At 41.5% G+C, this 21080-nt stretch overlaps 1 protein-coding gene across 1 annotated transcript in view; it reads right to left on the bottom strand.

The window, feature by feature from the left end:
- The window catches only part of LOC137372565 (adhesion G-protein coupled receptor D2), a 329848-nt gene that overhangs the window by 284820 nt on the left and 23948 nt on the right, over positions 1–21080 (bottom strand). Inside the window, exons 7-12 of the mRNA XM_068036491.1 lie at positions 16487–16681; positions 13404–13489; positions 11658–11942; positions 7864–7975; positions 5696–5830; positions 1923–2028 (exon numbers count right to left, since the gene is read on the bottom strand). Of these exons, the coding sequence (XP_067892592.1) occupies positions 1923–2028; positions 5696–5830; positions 7864–7975; positions 11658–11942; positions 13404–13489; positions 16487–16681 (919 nt within the window). The remainder of the gene's footprint in view (positions 1–1922; positions 2029–5695; positions 5831–7863; positions 7976–11657; positions 11943–13403; positions 13490–16486; positions 16682–21080) is intronic.

Genomic DNA, 21080 nt, shown 5'->3' with positions numbered 1-21080 from the left:
GTTCCATTGAACATCAACGCAAGCTCAAGGAACAGCATCTCATGTACCAATTAGGCCTGCCGGACTGAACATTGAGTTCAATAATTTCAGAGCATGACAGGTCCCCCATTTTACTTTTATTTTTAGGCTTTTTAAAAATATTTTTTGTGTGTTTATTTTATTTTATTTCATCTTAGTTTGTTCAGTTTGCTCACCCACTGTTATTTTCATGTTTGTACTTGCGGCTGTTCAATTTTCAGTCCATAAACACCCTATCTGTACTAATGCTTTGTCTTTCAACACACCATTAACATATTGTTTGCCTTTGCTCCATGACCTTCTGGTCAGCTAATCTGTGACCTTGTCCTATCTACACCTTCTCCTTTGTTATCTCTTGCCCCACCCCCACTTTACTTGCTTATAACCTTTCACATTTCTAATATTTGTCAGTTCTGAAGAGGGGTCACTGACCTGAAATGTTAACTCTGCTTCTCTCTCTCCACAGATGCTGACAGACCTGCTGAATATTTCCAGCATTTCTTGTTTTTATTTCAGATTTCCAGCATCCACAGTATTTTGCTTTTATTTATATGGCTACTCCAGTTCAGTTTCTGGTCAATGGTAACCCCGAAGATGTCGATAGTGAGGGATTCAGCAATCGTAATGCCATTGAATGTCGAGGGAAGATGGTTATTCTCTCTTGTTTGAGATGGTCATTGCCTGACACTTGTGTGGTGTGAATGTTACTTGCCACTTATCAGCCTAAGCCTAGATATTGTCCAGGTCTTGCTGCATTTCTACATGGACTGCTTCAGCATCTGAGTCGTCGCGAATGGTGCTGAACATAGTATAATCATCAATGAACATCCCCACTTCTGACCTTATGATTGAAGGAAGGTCATTAATGAAGCAGCTGAAGATGGTTGGGCCTAGGTCGCTACCAGGAGGAACTCCTGCAGTGATGTCCTGGAGCTGAGATGATTGACCTCCAACAACCACAACCATCTTCCTTTGTGCTAGGTACGATTCCAGCCAGCAGAGAGTTTTCCCCGATTCCCATTGACCTCAGTTTTGCTCGGGCTCCTTGATGCCATACTCAGTCAAATGCAGCCTTGATGTCAAGGGCCGTCACTCTCACATCACCTCTGGAGTTCAGCTCTTTTGTCTATGTTTGGACCAAGGCTGTAATGAGGTCTGGAACTGAGTGGCCTTGGCGGAACCCAAACTGAGCATCAGTGAGCAGGTTATTGCTAAGTGCCGCTTGATAGCACTGTCGATGACACCTTCCATCACTTTACTGAATCTTGTACAGAGTAGTGTGGTACCATTTTCAAAAAGAGTGACAAACAGACAAAGACAACTATAGACCTTACTTCAATTCAATGTGAAATAAGGGAATTGATTATTAGGACTAAAGTTGTGGATTATCTGTAGAAGATATTGCAGTTAATTGTGGCATCTGATTTGATTGCATAGAACATTACATGATAGATACATACTTAGTTAGAGTATAATTCTGATCCATTATTTCAAAATTCCAACATATTAAATCAGTTTCTGTTCACTCATATAATAAAGTTCCTGTTTCAGTAAATCCTAAATGTGTTATAATGAACCTAATATAAAACACTCCTTAAATCCTGGTTTTCATGGATCAGCAGTGAATTTTCTCATTGTAGCACATCAGCGGTCTTGCACATATTATTGACTTTTTGTAGGCTTTGCACAATAAAATGTGACATAAAATCAGAAATTGCTGGAAGTACAGAACAGGTTGACCTACTGACCTGAACTACATATCTCTCAGATGGCAACTGGCTGCTACACATTTCTATTTTTATTTCAAAATCGAAGTCTGGGTTTATCTATCTGAGAATACCATATTTTCTTTATATTATGACCAAAGTGTTCTAGTCATTGATTCTTTGTCAACTTAATCTTACCTTTTGTCTGATTTCCCAGCTAGCAATACAGAGTCCAGATTGTTAGGTGTCAAATGATGCTCCACACTTCGATAGTAAACATGTATAAATATCAACTCCCTGTATCCTAAAGAAATAAAATAAACACTTAATATTTCTGCAAACACCTTACATTAATAAAAAAATACTCAATAGTAACAACATGGATAGTAAAACAGCCAGTTATTGATCCTGACAACTCAATACAACAGCACCATAAAATCAACTGAAACTTAGAGGAGGTTACTGTGGGTATGTGGTGTCACAGATAAACACATCCTTAGAGCTCCTTACTGATCAAATGAACTCTCTTCATTTAAAGGGCCAGAATCTGTAAAGCTGTATTTTCCTCTGCATGTACAGACATTCAATAGGTCTCACTAAAAATTGATTAGTGGGGGAGTTTAGAAATTGTTTTTCCAATCTCCAGTGAGAATTAGCTAAAAAAGAAATTACTCATTTAAGTTGTTTTATCATCTGTTGCATGTCGGAATCTTAGGAGGAGCATTCTTCAATGTGATATTTTCATTTTGCACACCTTACGGTCTTATCAAAGGAAATGACTAAGTTAGGGTCAATTGATTGGTTTGTATTGTGATCTTGGGCCGACTACAAATTGCATCGAGGTCAATTTAATTCACTTTAGAAACATGCTGGGCAGTATCCATCCATCCACACTGGATTCATACATAAGTTGCAGGTGAAACCTTTCTTGGCCCCCATGCTAGCTTGGATTGTAAAAGGATTCCCTTTTCTCAAGCACTATGCTTCTGTCCTTACCACCCCTTCCTCTTTTAGGGATGGGCAATAAATGCTGGCCTTGCAAGCAAAACACACTTCTCATGAATTAATAAAATAAAATCCCACCATAATCCATTGCATCCTCACCAACTACTACCCTGTCTCTAATCTCCCTTTCCTCACTAAAGTCCTCAGATCAGTTGTTAATTCCCAACTTCAAACGTACCTCACCCAAACTCCCTCTTTGAATCCCACCAGTCCAATTTTCACCTCCTCACCAAAACAGCCTTAACAAAAATCATAAATGACATCCTTTATAATTGTGACTATTATGCATTATTCCTTCTCATTCTCTCTGTAGCGCTTAACATGCTTGGCCATGCCACCCTCCTCCAGTAGCTCATCCCAGCTACCAAGCTCCATGGGTCTGTCTTCACACTCCTATCTATTTGAACATGGCAGCTCTAGCAATAGCTTCTCTTCCATCCCTTGTACCACACCTCCAGATCTTCCAAGGATATATATCTTCCCCCCTCCTGCTCCTCTTCTACACGATCCCTTATGTTATCATCCACAAACATAGGGTCAGATTTCACATGTTCACTGATGACACTGAGCTCTATCTCTCCACCAGCTCTCTCAACCACCTCTGTGATGTCAGACTACTTCTTTGGCATTCACTCTGGGATGAGGTACAGCTTCTTCCAACTTAACATTGCAATGACCAAAGCCATCATTTTTGGCTCCATCCATCCTCTCCGGCCACTGGCTCAGGCTGAACTGGTCTGTTGATAACCTTGGAGTCCTATTCTACCTTGGGTTGCGTTTCAGACTCTGATTCCTCTCCATCATAGAGACTATTTACTTCACTTCCACAAAGCTGCCTGCCTCTGTGCTACTGAAAACATGACACATGCCTTTGACACCTCCAGACTTCTCTACTTCAAACTCTCTTTGCTAGCCTCCAACCCACCACCTTCCATAAACTTCAACTTATCCAAAACTGTGCCGTACATACCCGGTCACATTATCCCTGTCCCACTGATCCACATTGGCTCCTCATCCTCCAAATTTATTCAATTTAAACCCTTCCTGTTGCCATTAAATCCCTCTGTGGTCTCACCCCACCTTATCTCCACAATATCCTCCAGAGCTGTGTGCACCTCCCACTGAAACCCTCCATTTTTGTTTCCAGCTGTTTGTGCAGCCCCATTCCTGTGATGGCACAGCTGTCAGTTGTCTGGATCCTATCTTTTGTGGGGACAGAATAATATGGGGACATTTGAGGTGAAATAATTAATCAATCATGTACTACTAACAAACTAATCTTGGAGCTGCAGAGACAGCTTATCAGAATTGACTTCATAGTTTCAGGGCTGCACAGACAGCTTATCAGTAGAAGTAGACTAGCAAGTAAAAACTAACAGGACAGCTGCAGGCTGTATAATAGTAGCCCATTGTATAGCAATCAGCCTAACGGTCCAAGGAAATAGGGGGGGGGGGATGAAAACTGCTAGAGGGGAAGGTGACAAGGCAGTACCCCAATCAGGCCATGACACCAAGAAACTGCAAAGTTTGTAAACCAATTGGGAACATAAAGGGGGTGTCACTGATTTGTATGAAGAACTATAAGAAAGGCTTGATTTCCCTGCTCAGGCAGGAGAGGAGAGGAGAGGAGAGAAGAGCCCAGGTGTTGTTGTTGTTTGCTTTGCTGATGATGTAACCAAGAAGTACTGCAATAAAGTTTCTTAAAGCTACAGTCGGACTTCGTCTCTCTTTGTGTAACTAATGGGATCCAACACTATCTATATATATATATATATATATATATATATATCTAAACAAATATTAAGATAGTCTTCTGTAAATTGGATAAAATGTGTGCTGTGGAATAATCAAATGCAATTTACAAGATGAATTAAACAATCAGATGATGCTGACAAAGTTACATTTGAGCTGGAGTTGTAATACTTGGATTTAGTACGCTGCAACTAGCTATCTCAGACCAGCAGCAGCAAACACTGGATTTACCTTGCAGGCTGCTTGAGGCTGTGAATACAATCCAGTCACTGCAAGAGATTATCCGGAATTCCTTCCATAAACCTCTCCATCCCTCTGCCTTCCTTTAAGAACCTTCTGAAAGCCCATCTCTTTGACTATACTTTTGATTACCCATCCTATTCTCTCCCTCCTTTGCTCAGCCTTTGTTTTCATATGTCTAGCATGAAGCACCTTTGAGTGCCTTTTAAAAGGCCATATAAAAATCAAATTGTTGCTGCTTGAAAGAAGAGTCCTTTTGCTCACTAAAATCTCTAATCCTACCCACTCTATACATTTCCTTCAATTTATTTTATTTTTCCCTCACAATTTTCTCCGTACATCTCCTACAAATTCTTGCTGAAACACAGTTCACATTACTCTACCTCAGATACTTTGTTCAGGTGCCCAATTTCTAGTTGGACATCTAACAGGGAGTGCTCCCTCCCTGCTGTCCTGAAGTCATTGTGCTGGATTTAATGGAGGCAGCAGGGGTTCTGCTGCTGGGGCCGAAAAGCAGGGGAAATAGGTGGCATTACAGATGAGATCATTTAACACCAAACGTGCACTTTCCAGTGAGGGTTACTGGATAGTGATCAAATGGGAGAGCTGGCTGATATTTCCCTGCCTGGCCCAGTGGCACTGAGGCCAATTGTACCATCTTTACTGCTATCCTAGCTGCGACGAGCTAACCTAGCAGAGATTGGGAATCAATCCAAAGACCTTCTATATAGAGGCTTTTCCACCCAAGCCACTGGCCAGGCCATGTATTTCTTTTTAACTTAATTCGTGTTTCCTGTGTTGAAGTAGACAAACATTTCGTAGAAGCTCGTCCTACTCTTAGAAATTCAGCCATGGCAACTTTAAGAAAAATGGCTAAGCAATTTTGCTGGTTAGCATTCAACAGGAAATATCTCCAATTAAAATGATTAAAACTGCCACAGAAGGTGTGGATAATACTATTCAGTGCCACTTACCTAAAGTGAGAAGCCGGGACATCTCTGAACCCGGAATCTGGATTTCATCCACTCGATTCCGAGCAGAAAGACACTTGGGTTTGTAAACAAGGTCATTTTCCAAACTGGGCAACTGGTTTGCTTTGATCTGCACATCTATAAGATTATAACATAATGATTTGATGCAAAATACTGAATTGTCTTTTCTTTCTCCCCCCTCCCCGCTGTCCTAAAGTCATTGGGCTCGATTTAGTGTATGCAGCAGGGGCCAGCAGCACCCAATTAATTGACTACCTCTGGGGCTGCCATCCCTGTTAAGATGGTGGCCCGCCCCAAGAGCTGCTGGCCCAATCAGAGGGTCGGCATCTCAGCAGCATCACTGTTAGCAGTGGCCACTGCTGGGACTGCAACTGGAGGATGAGGGCGCATCAATGGCCAGATGCCCTCAAAGTCAGTTAAGTAGGGTCAGGCAGGCCCTAATGAGGATGGGGGGGTGGGGGTGGCGGGGGGAGGTTTCTGAGGGCAGGTGGCACCAATGCCGTGGGGCAGCCATTGTCACAGAGGGGCCCCTCTGTGGGTCACAGAGTGCCCAAAAAGGAGGACCCCCCTTGGGGCCCACTGCAAAGATGCCAGAGTTTACCTGGCGGTCTCCCCACACAGCATTGGGCCCCCCAGCTGCTAGTAAAATGCCAGAGGAGGCAGGAAGAGGCACTTAATTGGCCGCTTAAGTGGCTCAATTGGGCTCCAGGCACGCGGGCTGTCTGCCAGCTTTCTCACCACTGGCACAATGGCATGGTGGCAGGAAGACGTCAGGCACACCACCTGATATCTTCTGGTGTCCTTTTGTCAGCCTTCCCACCTCTCAGCCTGTCCCCAAAGAGCTGGTAAAATTCAGCCCATTGACTCTTTTCTGAAGTTTGATCCACTATATGGGGCGGCACAGTGGCGCAGTAGTTAGCACCGCAGCCTCACAGCTCCAGCGATCCGGGTTCAGTTCTGGGTACTGCCTGTGTGGAGTTTGCAAGTTCTCCCTGTGATCGCGTGGGTTTCTGCTGGGTGCTCCAGTTTCCTCCCACAGCCAAAGACTTGCAGGTTGATAGGTAAATTGGCCATTGTAAAATTGCCCCTAGCGTAGGTAGGTGGTAGGAGAATGGTGGGGATGTGGTAGGGAATATGGGATTAATGTAGGATTAATATAAATGGGTGGTTGTTGGTCGGCACAGACTCGGTGGGCCGAAGGGCTTGTTTCAGTGCTGTACCTCTAAATAAAAATTAAATAAAAAAGTAAATTTCACCCGGGTGGCCATTATTTACCAGTGAGCTTTAGCACTAAGTTTCATCTGACTCTTGGACTACAAGATGCATCACAGTCCAAACCAATCTGCTCCTGACCCAACATCCATGCACACACACTTCCTTGCAACCAGGAATAGGAATCCATCTCCTCCACTGGCTTATATGTTTCTACCATTCTGCTCAAACTCCATAATCCTTCCCTCTCCTTCCCCACATCCTCAAGGAAGCAAGACTGAAAGCAATTGTAACTCTTCTTCTGGCACCCCACAGAACATCAGGTAATTCAGCATGACTTAGGACCTGGCAACTTTCTGGTGTTTGACTCCATTACCTACTGGATAAACTCACTGTGCCATTATTTTTACATATATTTAACAGTTGACCAATATATGACAGTTCTCTCCAAGTCTACCAGACCACAAAACATAGTGAGCTGAGCAGCTGATTTCACATATGATGATTAAATAATGTCTTCGCTGAAGGAAATGTGAATGATACCATTCTTCAATCTGTGCTTTATCTTCCAGATGAATAGCCTGTGCACTGACCAAAAGCAGCTTCAAAGTTGACAATGTGGATTAAAGGGGCACCATCAAGTATTTGGAAAAGGCTTTCCCTGGTTAATTTTAAGCATGCAACATAATGATGTGAATCATGCTGGAACAAATCATCACATCATTTGGTAATAAATCTACATGTTAACATGAATTTGAAAAAATGAATCCCATGCAGCCAGGGAAAAATCTCGAACATCAGAAACAGCTCAACCAAGCTGCGAAACCACTAACATTCCTTTTCAGAAATTAGGCTGCTGCTGAGTAGGTACACATCAGAGTGTGGTTTTACTTTCTGATTATGAACAATTCAATGTCAAAGTAAAATACAATCCTTACCTATGTTCTCTGCTGACAGAACAATACTTGGTCCAATAGAAAGCAAAATATCAGACAGCTTCTCAGCAAGCATATCAACACTGCGAATTATAACATATGGTCCATGGATCACCTACAAAATAGAGGTCGGAGTCATTATGGCACAGAAGGAGGGTTGGCCTTTCAAGTCCATGCCAGCTCTCTGTAGAGCAATCCAGTCAGTCCCATGCCCCCACTCTATCCCCGTAGCTCTGCAAGTTTATTTCTTTCAAGTGCCCATCCAATTTCCCTTTGAAATCATTCATAATCTCCGCTGCCACCACCCATGCAGGCAGCGAGTTCCAATCATTACGACTCGCTCTGTAAAAAGTTCCTCACCTGACAATGTAAGCATTTTCTTTAGTACATTGACTTGTGAAGAATGCTTCTAAAATCCACCAATTGCTTTTGCTGTTACAGCAGTCGACTTTCTTTTTAAAGTTCACAAGTTCACCGTGAAAGTCTCAGAACAGCTTTTTAAAATAATTCAGAAATTTTTCAGTGATTGAGGGCAATTATTGAATTCAATCATTAATAAAATTGGTGGAGAGCATTATGGCAAACACAGATGTTGCAACTCATGAGATATAGTTATTGCGTGCATATTGGGTGATCTGCCATGATGTTGCTCACAGTGAATTGGCTGATATGTTTTATCCCATGTAATGTACAATATCTTATCAGTGCCAGTGATTTACAGTGATTGAATAAGTCAATGTGTCTTTTTATTAGAGTATTGTAAGGTGTTTGGGCCGAATTCCATAATTTCTACATAATCGGCCGAATTTTTATTCGGCCATGGAGACAGGATGAGAGATGGAGAGGCCCGTCGCAATCTCCTGCTATCGTCCGGCATGCCAGTCTCCCGCTATGTTTGATAAAGAGAGGGAAATTATACCTAGTGATGGACAATGTATTGTTGTTGTGGTGTATTTTAGATGTTAGAATTAAAGCAAAAATTTATGAACAATAAAGACATTAAAGGGAAATGAATAATAGAATTATATTGGTATTGAAATGAAACAAATTTAATTAATTGAGAATGATTAATTGTATATTGGTAGGTTTGTATATAAAAGCTTTATGAATAAAGGGATGTGAGTTAAAATAAATTAATGTGAAATATATTGTATAAATGTATAATATGTGCATGCATGTAAATATTTTTGTACAATGTTATTCAATATAATTTGTACGGAGCATTTTTGGGCATGGTCAAAATAAAATAGTTATAGATTTTCACATTTGTAAGGTGGAAGAAGTTGTGATGGAGTCCTTGTGTGCAAACTGCACTGCTGAATGGACTGTTAGGTGCTATAACTTTGGATTCAAAGCTTGTGTTTTTTTCTGAGACAGTCACTTATTCGATATGAAACTGGAAGCTCCAGAGAGTTCTGTAAAAGACAATGCTGATCCTAACCAGTTTGAAACACAGAGTCTTATGATCAGAGACATGTGACTGGAGCTCAGATGTCAGTTTAGATGAACTCTTTGCAGTGGATGGAAGCAAAGATCAGCCAGCTGTTGTTTGAGAGAAATACTGGGAGCTGTTGGTTGCTTTATAAAGACTAGCTACAGGCAGAGGAGCCTGGAGTCTGAGTACTGATCATTGGTGAATACTGCTTACGGCAGTTGCCATCAGTGACTTAAAGAGTTATCAGTGGAACCACTCCATCAGGATGGTGTTGACGAGGCCAAGGTTGTTCAAGAAATGACCAGACTGAATCGTTAAAGGGAAGATTCCATTGTTCACTATCGATGGGACTTCATCACTTTGTATTTGTATCCTTGGAACTTGGAAAACTACTTGAGGAAGTTCCAGATTTCAATGTACCTTCAGACTGCTCAGCATCCTCTTGCTGGTATGACTGGTCAGAGGATTCATAAAGACTACCTTTGTTGCATCTGATACATAACATGTTACCTTTAAAATAGATGTATAGACTGTGAGTTAACTCTTCGTTCATGTTTAATTTATGTTGGCTTTGGTTTAAGTGTTAAAATAAAATCTATAAAAGTGAAATCTTGTCCATTTGGCTTTGTTTCCTAATTTGAGGTCAGTCGGTGGATTCAATTCTTTTGGTTTGTTGGTGATCTCCACGGGGATCATAACAAAGTCTACGTTTATGATATTGAGCGTTTGACAGTGTGTGCATTATGGAGCAGGGAGTTGGAGCATAGTGTTTAGGTTGAAGATTTGTTTTCAATGTAGATGGTTCACATTTGAGTTTGTCATGAGTGTGTGAAGTTGGGCATGTGACAGACAAAGGGAGAGGGTTGGCGAGTTTGAGTTGATTGGTAGAAAGATATAAAACTTTGGAGGAGGAGGAAATAATATGGGGGCATAGAAGATCATGTTGATGAGTGAGAAAGAGGTTGATGGCGGTGAGTAGGTGGTAAATTGGGACTTTGGGCTGAGTGACAGGAAACAGTGAAAGATTAAGGAATGAAAGAGAAGGAAAATTAGGGGCTGCAGAGTGTTTCATGGTGAGTGTAAATGAGATTGCTGAAATGAGATGTGAAGATGAGAGTTAGGTTGGTGGTGAAGGATAGGAAGTGGGGAGGAAATGATCTGCATATGTAAGTTCTGGTATCGGGAATCTGGGTTTTACAGTATTAGGTGAGTTGCAGGGTGTGACGTAAATTAGAACAGGGTTTACAGATGTCAAAAAAATAAAGAAGGTGTTTCTGGGTTCCTGGAGTACTGATAGGAGGGTCACGAAATCTGCAAATAGTGGGAGGGCATCCTGGGTTCTGGAAGTAGGAGTAGTAGTAAGTGAGCATAGGGAAAGGGTGGGCAGGTGGTGCCAGGATGTGGAAGAAGTGGGAGTGAGGTTGTCAATTTAGGAGCTGTGGTGCTGCTTTTGCCAGTGGGGGAGGGGTGGCAGGATTGAGGGCTTAGTGTCTGGGAGTATTGAGACATCCCAGGATATAGAAAAAAAGTGGAAAAGTAATCAAGATGTTGGAGTAGTGGAATCAGAATATTGGCACTTGGGAAGTGAGTATTAGGTGTGGTAAGAGTAGGATTTAGGGACTGGAGCTTGAGAGGAAATGTTGGGGTAGCAGCATGCAGGAAGAGGGTTGCTTTGGTGTGGAACTACTGATATGGCAGGGGCTCTCCCTTCTCCCCACCACTTTCATCACTTGTATTTTATTGATTTTGGTGCTGTCATATTCATCAAGGGATGGCAATGCTGAGACTTGAAAGTATAACTCTATTTTGTGAAGCTGTATGATGTGAACAGTAGGCCAAGTGGATGCAGGTACCATCATAATTTCAATATTTTTCTGACTTCCTGATTCCACAGTATATTGTATTAATATCAAGTATCATTAAACCACATATACAATAAACAGCAACTAATACCTCCCATTTTAAACTGCAAGCATTAAAAGGTAACATTTCATATTAAAAATTCAAAGCAGTGTTGGTATGTAGTTTAAACAAAATAAATGTTAGGATAACAATAACTTTACGGACAACAATCACTTTCAGCATAGCCAACATCAACCACTTCTGGCTGCAATATGTCATTATTTCTCCATAACATACAGCAATGTATATCCTTTAATGACTGCAGCCACAATCTGTTTTCAAGCATTTATTGGTCTTCTCGCTGAAAATAATTCAGGTTCACAAAAGCTTCATATAAAAGTTCTGTAGATTAATATTTATATTTCATTGGTGTATTTTATTTTCTACATCAAATCCAAGATACTTAAATATTTAATATTGTTTTACAGTATAATAAAACTTTAAAATGAAGCATTCTCACCTCAGATACTATGAGCCATTCAAAAGAGCACTTGACATCTATGATCTTGCTTGCCAATTTTATGTAGTTAGTAGCCAAGCTCAAAACTGTTTCTGAATTATTTGTTTCTGTCTTAAAATCCAGTTCAGCAACATTTCTAAGAAATCTTGTCAGTGCTAGCAAGTCAGCAGAGGTGAGCTTAGCATGGCTTTCATCTGCAGCCTCTAATAATATTTTGGTGATGTAATTTGCAATAGTCACATTTCGTGGATAATCACTTTTGTTCAGCAAAAGATAATCTGCAAACTAAAGCAACAAACACAAAGAAATATTTCCACACAATACACTAACACAACATGGAGCTAATAACTGATGTATTTTTTTAAGCTGTAAAAATACTTATTGCAAAATATCTTGAAATCCTACAAAAAGATTTTTGTTTCAAAGATAAACATTGCAAAAGCAATTACTAACAATCATATTTGAAACATATGTTGAGCAGCTACTATTTTACTTCTGAAATATTTTTAAATTTGTCAACCATAGGAACAGGCCATTCATCCCAAACAAAAACTTTGTCAGTGTTTACCCTCCATATAAGTAAACCGCTCTTATCACACTTACCCACCCTGTTTTCACACCCCTTCAACCCTCTATTTGATCTAACCTGGGATGTTGACATTGTATCCAACTCAACCACGAAGCCTGGATGTGAAGTCTAAACTCTCATAACTTTGTGTGATAGGTACTTTTTATTTACTCATCATATTGACTTTCATTCACTTTCCATCTTTTTGCTAATCTCAACCAAGAAAGAAAAGCAGAGTTGGGCCCCATTAATAACAAACTATATCATTACATAATTTGATTTATATCAAGAAATTTAAGATAAATAGAAATTTTTCTATACTCTTTGGGGAATGCAGTGAGCTACCAGAATGTCTTTTCACCTTACAACTTGAATGTGAATTTAGCCCTGCCAGTGTCTTGCCACACCACAGATAGTTCATGGGGAAAATGGAACATCCCACCATTGCCATTGGGAGCACTTCTCTGAAATTAACATTAGTTAACAGAGGTGAGAGGTTCTTTCTGCATCTGACCTATGCTTTATCTCAGATTGATTTTTGAAAATAGCAATTAAAAGATAAGCAATGTGCACAAGAATTATACAGCTCTTTGCAGTTCAGACGAAGAGTCATATCTGACTCGAAAGGTCAACTCTGTTCCTCTCTCCATTGATGCTGCCAGACCTAAGTATTTCCAGCACTTTCTGTTTTTATTTCAGAATAGAGATTTGTATTTAAGTGAACAAGAATATGAAGATAACCCAAGATGAATAATCCTTCAGCATGTTTAGTTTCAGAAACATTAACATATGAGATTGATATGGTTTAGTATCTCTTGTATTCACCAATACCACCCCACCATTAGAACAATCCTTAACATGGTTGCTTAAATGATCAGATTGTAAAATAATTTAAATTATATATGCAAATAAGAACTTTTACCATTTCAAAACCATCTTGTCCCTAAAATTTGGTCTGGCAATTATTTAAAATTCATTCAATGACAAAACAGCCTGCTAAGATGCAATATAGGTGACCAAAATCCATTCAAAGTAATGAACCAGTTTTAAAGCATATATATTTAGATCATATAAACATGAGCTTTGGTTTAAAACAACCTACTTTGGTGCATGCAACTTTCTTTTACAACAAATCCACATTGAGAAGTAACTGCTCAAGGCAACAACTAATTACTTACTGAAGCACCAACAGATTTTTCCTTAATATGGAGGAAAAATGGAGATGGAGGTAGAGAAAAAAAGTTTTCCACTTGTTCATATACATCTGAAAAAGGAACAGAAATACTAGAATATTTTACAAATAACTGTGATTGTATAGCAACTAGCATATAAATCAAACCGAGATCCATCTGAGCACTCAAGAGTTTCCTCAAAAGTTTCTCTATTCTTTATAAAGATAGGTCTCGTGTTACCCAACTCTGCTTTACAGAAATTGCTTCAGAATAGTGGTAAGGAGACAGAATTGTCCAGTTTATGATGTTATTGGCATCAAGTAGTTAATTGAAACATACACTTAATATTTTCTCTGCACACAGAAATATTGTAAATATATACAAAATAATATATTAAAAAACCTCATCTGCATTCATTTCCTGTCCACAAAACATTACTTCCATTTTTTATCATATTTTTGTGTCAATTTTTCCAACATAAATTGCTATATCCACATTTATAACCTAAACCTCCTATCTAAAGTTCTCTCACTGGCCCCATCGCAGTTCAGTTCTGCCCCGCCCAGTAATTCAGTCTATCCTGCTGAGAAATCCCTACATTTCAACCATTTTACCTTTTTCATTTCCCAAACTGTTGTAGGTTTTCCTATCCCCTACCCTCTAACCCCACTTTACATAAGCAGTTAGGCCAGAATTTTATGTAGATGGCAGGGCTCCCGCCACTGGGGCTGACCTCACTTTGGTGAGCAGCAGGACCCAGCACTGCATTTACCACTTAATTGCTGCCACCAGGGTTGACATCCCTATTAAGGGCAGCAGCCTGCCCCAAGAACTACCAGCCCAATCAGAGGACCTGCAGCTCAGCAGCGGCACCACTAGTAGTGGCCACTGCTGGGGTTGCACCTGCAGGATGAGGGCATGTTGATGGCCGTGCACCCTCACCATCAGGTAAATGAGATCTGGGGGCACTGATGGTGGTGGGGGAATCATGGAGGGCAGGCGGCACCTTTGCCATGAGGGCAGCCATTGCCGCGGGCAGGGTCTCACCACGGGCCAAAGAGTTCCCCGACAAGGAAGGACCCCCCACAGAGCCCACGGGAGACTGCCAGGTTTCACTGGATGGTCTCCCCACCTGATGGAGGGTCCCTCAGCAACTGGCAAAATGCCAGCAGAGGTGGGAAGAGGCCCTAAATTGGCCACTTAAGTGGCTCAATTGGGCTACAGGCAGACGGGCTGTCTGCCAACTTTGCCACCGGTGGCAAAATGGCATGGCGGCAGGAAGACAACGGGCAAGCCATCCAACGCCTTCCTGTGCCACATTACCAGCCTTCCTGCCTCCCAGCCCATCCCCAAAGGCCTGGTAAAATCCAGCCCTTGGTCATATCTCCCCATGTACAATGTCACAATCAACTGACTTGTATCTATAAAATATTTCACTATCTCAGACATTCCTGAATGGTTCCCATTCTAAATGCTCCTCGACAGGAACAGCAACAGCACATGCCTCCAGAATAGTCCAATACTAGAGTAATTGCAGTCTCCAAAATACTTTCCAGGAATTTGTATGTGGTTTTAGTAATGTGGTCTTTGTCCAAACCAAATGTTCCATCCAAGGCAGAAGAAAGTTAGGAGATTCTTCGAAGACTTCATCCTGGAAAAGCTACAAGTCTTGAATAGGAACAGAGTTCAATTCACACAGCTAGATCTGACAAGTTTACTGACCTCCATCCTCACTTCCTTCAACTGGCATGTCCCATCTGAGCAGAAATCAGTAAACCATAGCAGCCGGACAAAATGAGATCGCTAAAAGCTGACAATGACATACTAATGTTTCAATTGTTAACCGTATCATCAATGAAAAGTGTGCAATCCAGGCACCGATGTCACTTCACAGCAAAACAATTTGGAATACTCTCAATCTCGTAAATGAAGCAATTTTCTCACTGCCCAACTCAAAGTCAGAGAAGCAGCCCTTGAAATTTCAGGAATTTTAGACACCATGTTACAATGTTAGAATCCAATGATGTACCAGTTGAGCTGCTGAATTGTTTATTTCCATGGAGAAGGCAAATAGCGAACCCTGACGAATGGAGATTCTTCTATGTTATTTTCCCTCCTCCCTTGCTGGGGTGCAGGTTCTGGCACCAGGAGCCCTCTGGTAGTTTGCTCAAGTGGCTATTCTTCATAAGTGAATCTTGATAGTGAACAGCAGCATGCTATTTGACCACAGGGGAGAATTGCAGACTAGCACAACCCTGCCCCCAAACAATGTCTAATTTTGCACATGTGCAGCAGGATACACTGGACAGCAGTCAGGAACAGGAACTCTGGGCAATTTTCATTTCTTAACCCAGGGATGCTGAGACCAAGTATAGTGCTCCACCAACACCTCAGCTGTGGTCTACTAGTTACAACTTTTGCTCTGATGTTCCTCTCAAACGCAACATAAAAGATTATTTCAATGATCTCTACACTCGCCACTGGCTGCCCGCCATGCCAGGGCTTGCCAAGTCATTCCACTTGGCCTTCTAGCCAAGTCTCACAGGCTCCCATTGAACCCTGTGGCTGTCACATATAATTATTTCAGCATTTGCTACTGCAGCAATAGGACTCAGATAGGAGTATAACTGTCTGGGGAAACTCTGGCTGGATGGGAAGAGAGAGAAGGGAAAACTCAGGGTGACACTGGGAGGACACAATGAACTAGAGAGGGGAAGGAAATGGTACCAGCATGAAGTTAGGAAGAGAAAAGGACACATCACCACAGATTTTGACTGGCCCCCAGCATGTAACTATGATGTGCTTTCCTACCAATCAGTAGAAATAAAAGTGAAGCTGTTTTGTAATTGTTTCACATCTGCTTTTAGTTTTGTAAAATTCATTGTGCTTTTCCTTTTGATTAAATGATTAGCTCCATATAATCTATGCAACATCACATCTAACCACTCCACCCGCAATTAATAATCAAGGCTATAATATAAAAAGAAACAAACAGATTTGATTTATGTCAAGATAACAGAAGTCTTTTCAGTAATTGCTGCTTTAAAGTAATATATATTTAAAATGTAACAACAAACTGTTAAATTCACCTTTGTCATATCTACAGAGTGCTTCTTTCTGTTTCGAGCATATTTCAGAAGCCCATGCTCCAGTCAAAGGATCAAAGGCTACACATTCTCCTTTATTAACTGGATGGCTGACATCTGATGAAACATTGTGAAAAAGGGGCACGGTTCCATCAACCCACAAAATGTCAAATGGTTCTGTTGCTTGGAATCCATCACCTCCAATGGAATAAACAAACAGAAAATGTCATGAGCTACAAGACAAAGAAGCACATTAAGTCAGTCACAAATCCTAGAATCTTACAATCATACAGCACAGAATGAGGCCATTCAGCCCATCATGCCTGTGCCAGTTTTAAAAACTATTCAATTAACTCAAATCTTCCAGTATCCGTATTCCAAAACTATTTCTTCAAACCCATCCTCTATTGCCAAAAAAATGTACCTGATTGGGACTTGTATTTCATTAATTCAATCACCTTACATTCCTGAGGCTCTTAGTCACTTTGGCCCTGATATTTCTCTCTCTGCTAATTTTTGTGAAAAAAGTAAAATTACAACAGTGACAGCAGTTTAAAAAGGCAATGAATTGGTTATAAAGCACCTCAGAGAATGCCCTGAGGTTGTGAAACATGATTGTAAAATTGCAAGTTCTTTGTTTCTTTCCAGGAGTAAAATGATTATGATACTGGACTAATAATCCAGAGACATAGACTAATAATCCAAACAAGCCGAGTTCAAATACCACTATGGTAGTTTGAGAATTTTAATAGATTAAAAAAAATCTGGAAATAAAAACTTGGTACCAGTAAAAGTTATCAAGGATCTGTTGGATTGTGTTAAAAACCCACTAGTTCACCAATGTCCTTTAGAGAGGGAAACCTAATGGCCTTACCCAGTCTGGTCTATGGGCTGGATTTTACGGTGGGTAGGGGAACCGGTCCACTGGCTGAAAAGTCGGTGGCAAAGCCGCCTCCGCTAGACCTGGGGATCCAGACCGGATTTTACAGTCCCCAGACCCTTAATTGGTCTTGGGCGGGACTTCCACCTCATTGAGGCAGGAAGGCCCACCTAATGGAGCTATTGATCAATCAGCGGGCTGGCAGCTCTTAGTCCCAGGAGCGCTACCGGGGGCGGTGGCCACTGCTGGGACTACACCCAGCTTCAGAATGAAGACAAAGGACGACCCTGGAAAAGAAGTTAGTTTTTGATACCTCATCAGAGGCAATCAGTTGGGGCCCGGTGAGGCATGGGTGTGGGGGGGGGGGGGCGGGGGGTCGGTTGGGGGGGCATGCTGTGCATTGGAGGCGGTTGGGGCTTCAGGGGCAGCCCTCCATGGGGCACAGGGTCAGGATGGCTGCCCACCACCCCCCCACCCCGCCTCCTAGTTTTATCAGGCAGGTTTTCTGAGGCCTGAGCAGCCCACCTGCCTGCCAAACGTAAAATCCATGTGGCAGCGGGCACATAATTGGCCACTTCAGGGCCTTGATTGGCTTTGAGCAAGCAGGCCGTTTCTCGCCGCTACCGCCCCACGTAAATTGGCAGCAGAGGCGGGAGCAGGTCAAGAAGGGCCCCCCAGCCTTCCACTCCATTTTATGGGCCCCTCCCCCACCCCCAGCCCACTCTTTTGGGGAGTGTAAAATTTTGGCCTATATGTGTCTCCAGTACCACACTAATGTGGTTAAATCTTAACTGATCCCTGAAATGGCCTTGCAAGGCACTCAGTTGAAGGTGGCCACCGCTACCTTCTCAGGACAAACAGGGGATGGACAATAAATGTCAGCCTTCCAGTATGCCCACATACTGAGCATTAATCATTTTTTAAGCTATTGTAATGTTAACCAAAAACGGCAAGAGACTATGTTTGGCACTGCTAAGGATTGCAATCCCTTCAGAGAAAAAGTAAAAATAAGTAATAAAAAGGAGAAAAATTTCCAGTTAATAATTAGCATTTAACTTGTACAATATTCTGCACTGGCAGAGTCAAATCAAAATGAATTAATGAATTTAATAAAGAAGGAAGATTTGTAAGCATCAGCAAAGCAGTGACAGAAGTGAAATTACTCAGTTTCCACAGTATGAATGCAGTCACCACTGTGGGAATACTATTGTGCAGCAATTAGAGATGGCATCTAGACATGGAAGAGCATAAGGGGTTCATGACTCACAGCAGATACTACCTCAGAAAACCAAGGTTTACTGAAGGAGTTGTGGACAAGGAGAATCAAGCTCAGCAGGAAGTTGTTGCTGGGTGTGTCACCTAATACAAGAGCTGCAGAAGCAGTAAGCCATCTGCAGTACACAGCCAGAGGCAGTGAAAGGTCACCAGTGCCTTTGACTTTTATGCCACAAGGTCCTTTAAGGTACCCAAAGATAATAACTCAGAATTAGCTACTTCATTTGTCATCTGGATAACTAATAGCTTCTTTTCTATACAATAAAAGATTGGCAGAGTGCAATATTTGTTAGAAATGCATTCAATTTATTATGTCTGTCATGTACATGCTTAACATTTGTTCTTTGTGGATCATGAACTTCTATGCCTTAGTTGCCCATATCCCTGACTAAAGGCTCCTCTAGATGAGGGAGTAGTGCTGGTGTGTGCCTGGATAGGCAAGTGGAGATGTTCTAGGGATGCAGAATGCATCATAGCCCGGGTCCCATTGCCGTCAGATGTGGGTCACTGTCACTTGTGTGGAACTACCTGAAACATTTACTCTGCTTCTCTCTCCATGGATGCTGCCTGACCTGCTGAATATTTCCAGCATTTTCTGTTTTTACTTAAAGAATCATAATATGATTAGGCAGAATCAACATGGCTTTAGGAAAGTGAAATCTTATTTGACAAATTGGTTGGAATTTTTTGAGGTTGTAACAAGCAGTGTAGACTAATTGCCCTTGAGAAGTTGATGGTGAGCTGCCTTCCCGATCCGCCACAGTCCATGTGGTGCAGGCACACCCACAGCATTGCCAGGAAGCGGTTTCCAGATATTTGACCATCAACAGTGAAGGAACAGTAGTATATTTCCAAGTGATGATGGTGTATGACTTGAAGGGAAACCCCCAGTTGGCGGTGTTCCCATGGGTCTGCTGCCCCTGTCCCGCTAGTTTGTAGATGCCACATGCACGGAGGGTGCTGTCAAAGGAGTGTTGATGAGTTGCTGCAGTGCCTCCCGGAGATGGTGCACACCACTGCCACTGTGCACCAGTAGTGAAGGGAGTGAGTGTTAGAGAAAGTCCAAAATACTCTTGATACTAGCAAGGTAAAGTATCCACCAACATAACAACCATAGACTTCCTGTGAAATGATTTATACTGGGACTGCATGGTACTGGGTAGAATGCTGTCCTCCCACCTTTGGGACCTGGGTTCGAATCCAACCCAGAGAGATGGAGTGAAAGTCTTCTTTCAGGGGTATGGCACTGGTACAGCTGTCTAGAGCACCACATAATGCTACAGACTGCTAAGTATGTATAGCTTTATGTGCAACAATGTCTCTAATTCTACTCTATACTGTACACTGAACTTGTATTGTTTATGGCTCCTTAAAAGTAGTAAGTTTTGATAAATTAAACACATCTCTATAATGCCACCCAGGGGGTTGGTATATGTATTCAATTTGGTTTGCCTGATTTAAATGGCTAATGCCAAGGCCTGAACATTTCAACCAGGGGATAAGATGTTAGTATTACTGCCTTTACAGGGTGAACCGCTGAAAGCACGGTTCAGTGGGCCATATAAAAAGTGGTCAAGAGAATTGGTCAAGTAAATTATTTCACTGACACCCCAGATTGCTGGAAAAAGAATTGACTGTGTCATATCAAAATATTGAAACGAGAGGAGGATAAGCAAGGACAGGTATGTCACGTAGTAGGGACCGTGAAGGACGAAAGGGATAGTGAGGATGAGGCAGAAGGAGGCCTAGACAATTCTCAAATTGAACCTCCTACTATCCGGTTAGCCAATACTGAATTGTTAGGGAGATTGGACACTATGCTTTCATATTTAGATGCAGAACAATGAGAAGACCTAACAAGGCTACTCATAGCATTTAATAGAGTCTGTAGGAACAAGCCAGGATGTACAAACTTAGCCACACATGATGTGGATGTAGGGGAGTCCTTTCCTATAAAATAGCATCCTTATCGCTTAAGTCTAGGAAAACAGGCACGAGTAAAAGCAGAAATCCAATACATGCTGGAAAACCACCTAACTGAACCCAGTTAAAGCAGCTGGAGTACCCCAGTGGTGTTAATGCCTAAACCTGCCAGTTCAACTAGACTCTGCATAGACTACAGAAAGGTTAATGCAGTAACAAAGGCAGACTCCAACTGAATTTCTTATTTCCCACACCTTTTGACCCATCACACGTTTGGTTGCTGGTGTTCTATAAATTGCTAGATGGATAATTTAACATGTTTTTTTTTTACCACTCCAGCATTATTTCTAACAAGTATTTTATTATTAATCTCTATAATATTTTGTGTTTCTGGATTATCTTAATCTCTTTGTGTGCTCTGACATTTGCTCTTATCTCCTCTCTTTTTTATCACAAGTTTATTATTATTTCCATTTGGAACTTCACTGCCTTTATTGGTTTAAAGCATTTTCTACAGTC

Source organism: Heterodontus francisci, chromosome 8 (genome assembly GCF_036365525.1).
Source record: "Heterodontus francisci isolate sHetFra1 chromosome 8, sHetFra1.hap1, whole genome shotgun sequence".
Lineage (NCBI taxonomy): Eukaryota > Metazoa > Chordata > Chondrichthyes > Heterodontiformes > Heterodontidae > Heterodontus > Heterodontus francisci.
This window is presented reverse-complemented; position numbering and strand designations above follow the sequence as displayed.